Genomic DNA, 8,485 nt, shown 5'->3' on the forward strand with positions numbered 1-8,485 from the left:
CACACACACACACACACACACACAGAGCACGGCAGCAGTAAGTCAAACAGGCAGCAGCCCAGCCAAAATCACTGACACGCCTAGTCAGCCCATTCAGAGGGATGGTGCGCAGGTAGAACTTCACATTCAGCACAAAGAAGTGATTAAAAAAACCTGACAAATGAAGGCACAAAAAGACAAATAGATGGAAAAAAGCAATATGAAAGGAGAATGGAATAAAGCCAATGTCTTGTGTTGTTGATTAAATCAGTTTCTAAAAGAGCTGAAAATACTTAGGGAATGTTTATAACTGCTGGAAAAAATATTAAGCTGGATGATGTTTATGACATACAAATTTACAATACAGTATTTTTAGATTATGCCAGTAAAACATCAAATTATTAAATCATGAAAAGAAATAATCTTGTTTTTATTTGTACCTCTAAGACATACTGTTTGTATTTTAAAAATCTCTACTGTTTACACCTAAACTGACTGATAAAATAGCGTCTGAAGATCTTTCTGATGAAACAACAAATTATAAAACTACATGTAGAAAATAAGAGATGTTTAAAAAGATGCTGGTCTTTAGTTTTGTGTCTCTGATCCTGTTTGTGGTGGTTCATGGACAGGATCTTAAGGCACAGCTGTGGAAAGGATGCCTGTTTGGGAACCTCTGGGGTTGGTCTGCTTTTTTGCAGATGATGTGGTTCTGTTTGCTTCTTCAGGCCATGACCTTCATTGTGAACTGGGGCAGTTCCCAGTCGAATATGAAGCAGCTGGGATGAAAATCAGTTCCTCCAAGTCTGAGGACACAGTTCTCAAATGGAAATAGGTAGAATAAACCCTTTGAGTAGGGGATGAATCTCGGCCTCAAGCGAAGGAGTTTAAGTATGTGGGAAAAATGGGGTGAGGTGCTTCGTCATTCAGGGGGAGCTTGAAGAGCCACTGCTTCTCCGTGCAGAAAAGAGTCAGCTGAGGTGGTTATGGCATCTGATTAGAATGGCTCCTCTCAGGTTTTCAAGGCATATCCTATTATGAGGACACTCTAGGACAGACCCCAAACCGACTGGAGGGACCATTGATAAGCATGATTGATGGATGGATAAATTTTAAAACAAGTTTTGAGAACATGGGAATGTTGTAGATCAGGGATGAGCAACTGACAATGCCTGTTTAGTAAATTTAATAAATGAGCATCAAGCTTGTGTAATGGGTAATTTAGGTCTAGTTCTGGTAAAAGAACATATAATACAATGTATTATTATTATAATTTTTTGCCTCAGTGCTGTCTCCATCTTGCTTAATCAGAGACGGGAATAGAGGAAGTGAAGAGTCACAGACAAGACAAGAAACAGCTCCTTTCAAAACAGTTTTAAAGTTTAGATTAGTTTTGAATTAGAGTCCTGGTCCAGAGAAAACCTAAAATGACAGGAGGACCTGCAGAGTGTTAACTTCGCAGTAAACATCTTTGTGATTGTGCGTTCTAACACATGCTCACTGCAGTCCACAGTCGGGGTAAACACAACTCAACAAATGTACTGTGGTAGAGATGAGTTATTACATTTAAGCCCCTTTTCCACTAGTGCCACTTAGTGTAATGTCGGTACGGTTTGCTACGGTTCCAAGCCATTTCCAGTAGGCCAGATCCATGGAACCGGCACTTTTTTTAGTACCCACTTCACTGTGGTTCCAACCGGCCCCAGCTGACACCAAAATGCGACGTCAGTTCGTCACTGATTGGCTAAATTTTTGCAAATTTTTAAAATTTCTAAAGTTATTCATCAAATGTTTTTCCATCTATCATTTTGCCCATTAACTTTTTTTTTCAAAAAACCTAAAAACCACCTCCACCAACTGCCCAAAACACACCCATTGGAACCGGACTGGAACATCAGTGAAAAACCAACCGGTCCGACCCGTACTGACCCGTACCTACATCGACCGTTCCGACACTACATCATGGACAAGGGGCAGATATATGAAAAACAGAATATGTAGATACATAGATATTAGATATTATAAACCGATATTAAGGTGACATCACATAACTCCTGTCAGGGACATTATGCCTGCTTTTACTGTGATACCCCACTAGATGCATTCCAATGTCTGTAAAAAATAAAAACCATGTGCGCTGCCTTGATTCTCTTGAAATTTTCAAAAAGCAGCTGAAGACACATTTGTTCAGACTGGCTTTTAATTAATTTTTTAATTTGATTTTTTTCCCCCAACATATGTAATATTTTTATCGCATGTATATCTTGTTTTCTCTCTTGTGTTTTTATGTCTTCTTGTAAAGCACTTTGTGGTTTCTGACCTGTGAAAGGTGCTATATAAATAAAGTTCACTTACTTACTTACATTTCACTGAAGTTATGGAAAAAGTGTCATATTTATTTTGAACATTTTGTCTCAAACAATAGCTTGGATCATGCTCTCCCTAAGATAATCCAGTTTATCATCAATTGCGCACCGGTGAAGGTCTCTGGACCACAAGCATTTATTAACACATTTTTGGTCAAATCCAGGTGTTATTTTATCAGGCTTTTAACAGAAGAAAAACAGATACTGATATGTAGAGATTTTATATTTTTACGCTGATATCGGAACAAACATATCTGTAGGCCGATATTATCGGACATCCCTAATCAAAGGTACAAACAAAAAGGAGAAATTCTTTTTTTAGTGATTACTTATCCTAAAGATGCTAAATCACTTCAAAAATGCACAGGGGGAAACGTACAAAAATGTAGCACATTTAAAAAGTTGTTTTTTTAAGTATCCTTCAGAAGGTGATCTGTGACCTAATATGGTCAAAGGTTTTCTCTTGGTAGTTTTTCCAATGTGGGCACAACTTCTACATTGGTTTTTATGCAGTTTAAAAAAATCACTTTAGCTAATTGGGCAGATCTTTAAATCTAAACCAAGCAATTGAAAGAACTAAGCAAGCAACAGCAAAATCACAACAATGAGACACAAAAACACAAAAATTTATAAAGGACAAATCAGTTGGATTTGCAGCATTTACTCTTTAGTGGCAGTATATTCTAGTGTTTGGCATCCTGAAGCAATCAGCAGCATGCAGGGGAATCTGTTCACTCATCCATCAAAGATTAGACAGCAATTATAGCTCACTCTCGTTCTCTTCTAGCCTTCCCCACTGGTTTTCTCCTTCCTCAGTGAACCGCGGCTGAATCGTGCTCAGATTGGCTCACGTTAATCAGTTACTCATTAATCCAAGCTGAGTTAATGAGTGGCAGTCAGAATGTGAATGGTTCGTTTCGGAGTTAATAGACATGACTTCCCACATTCATAAAGTTAATATTTAACCCGGTGACTGCGAAGCACACACAGTCATGCTCTTATATTATAGTTCTTGATGTTGACTTCAGAGGATAGAGTTACAACACTGATGGCTAACCAAGTGACCACCATATTATCTGTCAGACGGGATATAACCTTAGATCAAAGGAGGACTATAAATGTTACCTCAAGGCTTAATAAAAAACTAGAAGAGGACATTTTAGTGAATCTAGAGTTTTTTTTAATCTTTAGAATAACAAAAACCATAATTGCACAGCAGCAGAAATAAATAATCAGAGTAAACGTAACTTCTGTGCAGCCTCCGTTTTCCATTTTCACCCTGGTATAAACCGATCAGATAAGTATTAATGACCACAGCATCCATCTACTATATGGAATAAATGACTCATTAGGGCATTTAATTCTCTCCTGAGCCTTCATTTCACTCAGCCTTCCGCTCTTATCTTTTTCAAGTCCCTCCTCCTATTTTTCCACTTTTCTTCACTTGTGCTCTCTCTCCTATTCTCTGCCTTCTCCGCTCTTCCTCTATCCATCTTCAAGTCTCACCATCAATCTCCACGTTTGCCTCTCACTTTGGAATTATTCTGAGAAGTCTGTCCTCATCACCGAGCTTCATCCCCCCCCCGCCCCCCCTCCACTTTCCTCCTCTCAAATATTTCTCACTGCAAAAGATTAAATTCCCACATGCGTGGAGAGGATGGGAGACGTTAATAAGAGATAAAAAAAAAGATCAAGGAGAACCATTCGCAGCACGAGGCAATAAAAGCCTTAATAAAAGGTTTTGATATGGTATGCTCAGTGGAATTGGTTAGCAACATGATGTATTGTCTAGTTTCCTATGATCTGTGCCAATTTCTGTTCTTTTTGACATCATATCTTGTTTTTCTTAGCCTCAGTTGGCTTTGTTCTCCAGCTCCTCCTCCACCGTCCTTTACCTCTTTCTGTCTCCATGTTGTCAATTCCCCAACATCTTTGGCATCTTTTCTCTTCCCTTTCATACCATCTTCCTCCGATCATCTTCTGAGGCCCAACTGTCTAAGCCTTTAATGGAAGTGTGGGAAAGCTGCATGTTTGGTGGTAACTTTCGTTGAGCAAGAACCCAGCTGAGAAGCCCTGTGTTGTGTCAAGCTCACTCTTTACGCAATCACAGAGCTAAACCCGTCTCTTCATCCCAACTGCTACACTGAACTGGAGCTGTTCTCCAGTTGGCAGAACTCAACGAAGCTAAGCCAGTTTTGATTAGGTGAGGACTGGAAGGTAGTTTTTCATGTCCCCGGACAAGTGTCTCGAATTCATCACAAAATCTTGCAGATGAATAAATGTGGATGTAAACAATTTACACATTTGTTTTATTTTTGTTGCTTTCCAACTAAAAATATTCAGTTAATATAGTTTTTTTAAACAATTCATTCTCTTTTACAGACTTATTAGCTGATTCTTGCCTGAAAAGTGCTGCTGGAAGAAGCACTGCAGCTCATTAAAAGAAATTTTCTCCTGTATCGTTTGCCTTGCTATTGTTTGAAGTTTGTAGTTGAGTCAGCAGACTAGTTTGCTCCTGCAAACGTAGGGCCACATAGAAAGTGAACCAGAATGAGACACAAAGTTACTGTCTTTGCAGTATTTTCACCAAGCTTGGATATTTTATACCTGACAGTGTCCATGTGAGCCTTATGAAAACCACGATTATGCGCTGATGCCACATCTTATACTCATTAAAAAAACAACAACAACTTTAAACAAATGTGTTTCAGGAAGGTCTAAATACTTGTCTTTAATTGTTGTTATTGAACAAAGAAGGCAGAGAGCAACCTGCCCAACAATGTTATGTGATAATAGTCACAATGACACTGTTCTCTGATGTGATTAGGTCTTCTATTTGATTCACACAGAACATGCTGGTCAGCACAGATTAAGCCTTTCCACGTGTTTTCTAATACATATTCTGATGCTTGGAAGGGGAAAAAGATATTCCAAGTTGCAAACTTGTGTTAAGTGGTTCCCAAAAATAGTTACTAAAGCAATGAAATGGTTGTGTTTTGCTGTCTTGATAAAGATTTGTGTGTGTGTGTGTGTGTGTGTGTAAAGGTGCATCTTAACTCAAGGAAACAAAAATGGCACTGACGACAGATTTCTTGTAAGTACTACCCTACCCATAGCAAAACTAGGACTGACCAAGTGAGACAAGTTTACTTTAAGGCCATATAACATTTTAGACAACCTAAGCCAACTTATGATTGGTTTGCCCAACACTGAAGATGTCTAAGCTGAAAATGAAACAAAAAATCTACTGGGAGCCTCTTTTGGATCTATACATACTGTAATACTAACAGTTAGACTGAATATATAGCCGATAGGAGTAAAATAATCGTAACAAAATATTCATAAGTTGGCATAAATTGTCTAAAATGTTAGTGTTGTTTAGTAAAGTCCACCTACAAAATTTCTTAGGAAAGGGTCTTCAGTGTGTAAATTATGCTATATATACACACAAACACTTTTCCCGCACAAGATTTCTTTAGTGGAAGTGGTCTTATTAAAAATAAGATGCAATGTGGAGCCACTGTCTGGTGACATTTTCTATCCTAAACATTTGTGGAGCTACACCAACTTCCTGTGTACTCTCTTATGGATGGATGGGTAGAGAATCTAGGGAACAAAGGGTTCAACATTTCTATGCCACTGGCATGTCAAACTGGAGCAAAGACAAGGTTTTAACAAATGGGGGACCTGTGACCCTGACCTTTGACCTCATGACCTTCAAATCAATGAGGATCATTCTTGACTCATGAGATGTCCAGCTGTGCAGTTGGATGTTTCTACACAAAAGGGTTATCAGTTTAGAGCTCAGACAAACAGACGGCACTGTGTCATATGTGCAGTCTTAAGATGGGTACATAAAAAAATATTTTCATGGGTAAATACGAAAAGGACAGTTGTTCTTTCACACTGATTTATCCTTTCCAATTTAATGGTGTGAACACAATATATATTCAAATCTTTTTAAAAGACAAACTGGACAACTGTTTCTGACCATTTCAACAAGCTGTAACAGCCAAATCAATTAACTTTATTCCTTATTTATATTCAACACACCTGACCCAGGTAAGGCTACAACAATGGCTGTATTGATTTACATTGTACAGTCAGCATAATCTGTTAGCTATATATTCTTCTATTTTTACAACATAGAAAAAAAAAAATACTCACATGTCTTCAGGTGTCCAGTGTAGAAGAACCTTAACTTTGCCAGAACCTTCTTTCCTCCTGGCTAACACCTGAAGTTAAAAAAGAACAAAACTCAGAATAAAAAAAATAATGTAACCAATTGTAATTGTGACAGTCCACTGTAACATTTCTGAAGATAATTTGTATGTTTTTCCAGGCACATGAGCTGCATAAATAGGTAACATTTTCAGCATCATGTCAAGTCTTTGGGGGAAACAGTTTCAAAGATGTGTCCCCATCATGAATAATGAGGCTTCACACTTTAAAACACTTTAGCTGCTGATACAGAGGCAGAACACCATGCTAGTATTAGGCAATGCAACCACTCCTATTAAAACTCTGTGACTTGAATATTCTGGATTTAAAGCTCTTTATAACATGAAGTTCAAACACTGAAAAAAGTTCAATATCATCAATATTCTTTAGTTTCCAGGAAGACTGATATAGAATACACAGTGAAGAGTTTTATCAAGTACAAGTCACTAGTTTTGTTTTGGATCATATCAACAGTAAACACTTCAAACCTTTACCATAGTGAGGATTAAGAGTTGCATACTAATCTCTACTAAATCCATTTCTGTCCAATCTCCTATGTTGTGTTTACTTTCAGTTGGACTCGTGGTTTAAAGAAACAGCTAAACTCTTGAACTCCCAACTCAAATCTCCTCTCTTTGTGAAAATACATTGGAGACAGTACATGATTTCCGGAACAACTGTTTCTTTAGGCATAACATGTCATCTGTCATGCTGTGTTGGTTTACAGTAAAAGTGGTCTGGAATTCACAAATATTGTGAAAGGTTGAAAGAAAGGCTGGAAAAATAACCAGGAAAGTCAAAAATAGCCACAGATATAACCTTTTGCGTCATTAAGCTTTATTTTTTTTCTACTCAGACTAGTGCCTGTTTTTAGGATAGTGGATGAGCTCACATGCGAAGAACTCGTCTTACGCATATAAAAATCTTAAAATATATATTTTTTTCTCTCAGTATTTGATGAATCACTGATGGAAAATGGTTTGAGGACACAAGAAATGAGGCTTCACTTGAAATGAGACAAAGACCTAGATTCTTTCCCCATTGAACAATCTTTACTGTGTCATTTCCAGGAAAAGAAAATGTGTAAATATCTTACTTTTGACTGGCTTAATTTATTTTAATAGATCTGACCCTTTAAGAATAAACAGCTCTAGCCAACAGAGAAATGGATGAGCTGACAATTTTACATCCTAAAAAAAATTAATAAATTACATCCTATAAAAATATACTACCAGCTGGATGTTTTAAAAAAGACAAATGGGATGTAAACATGTCTAGTTACAGACATTTTTTAAATAAATAAAAATATTTATATGATAAGAGAAAAGAACAACGTTTTGTTGTTGGACTGGTGCCTTCATATTTGTCTACAAGAAGATTTTTAAATGACAGCAAGTTGGCAAACCAACTCTATTGTTTCTGGTAATTAAAAAAGTATGCACATATGAATCTCGTAATTAAAAAAGTATGCACATATGAAACTGTTTAGAGTAAAGACAGAAAACAACTGCGAAAAAAAAAATAAATTTATGCATTTTCACACCATACCAGAAATAAAACTATACATTTAAATTGCTGGACCCAATTTAGCTTCAACTACAGAATGTGGAATAATTTAAGGTTGCAATGTCCTAATATTTATTTATTTCAAAAGTTGCATAAAAGTTTTTCCAAAATCCTACTAAAATAATGAGTCAGATTGCTGCATTAAGTATTTTAGCAAATATTTTCAGTAGGGTTAATTCTGGGCTCTAATTTGACACTTGGATTAGCCAATGTCTTCACATTTCTTAGTTTAAAAATTGTTATTGTCCTGATGATGTTATCTTAGTAAAAGTTCATTTCATCTGGTCAGAACTGACCAAAAGAAGAAACAGCTAATCCTAAGCCTGCCCCCAGATTTCATTATATATATATAT

At 36.9% G+C, this 8,485-nt stretch overlaps 1 protein-coding gene across 1 annotated transcript in view; it reads right to left on the reverse strand.

The window, feature by feature from the left end:
• The window catches only part of aebp2 (AE binding protein 2), a 23,478-nt gene that overhangs the window by 4,871 nt on the left and 10,122 nt on the right, over nt 1–8,485 (reverse strand). Inside the window, exon 6 of the mRNA XM_014017170.1 lies at nt 6,513–6,580. Within this exon, the coding sequence (XP_013872624.1) occupies nt 6,513–6,580 (68 nt within the window). The remainder of the gene's footprint in view (nt 1–6,512; nt 6,581–8,485) is intronic.

This window comes from Austrofundulus limnaeus, unplaced genomic scaffold (assembly GCF_001266775.1).
Source record: "Austrofundulus limnaeus strain Quisiro unplaced genomic scaffold, Austrofundulus_limnaeus-1.0 Scaffold162, whole genome shotgun sequence".
In the NCBI taxonomy this organism is placed as follows: Eukaryota; Metazoa; Chordata; class Actinopteri; order Cyprinodontiformes; family Rivulidae; genus Austrofundulus; species Austrofundulus limnaeus.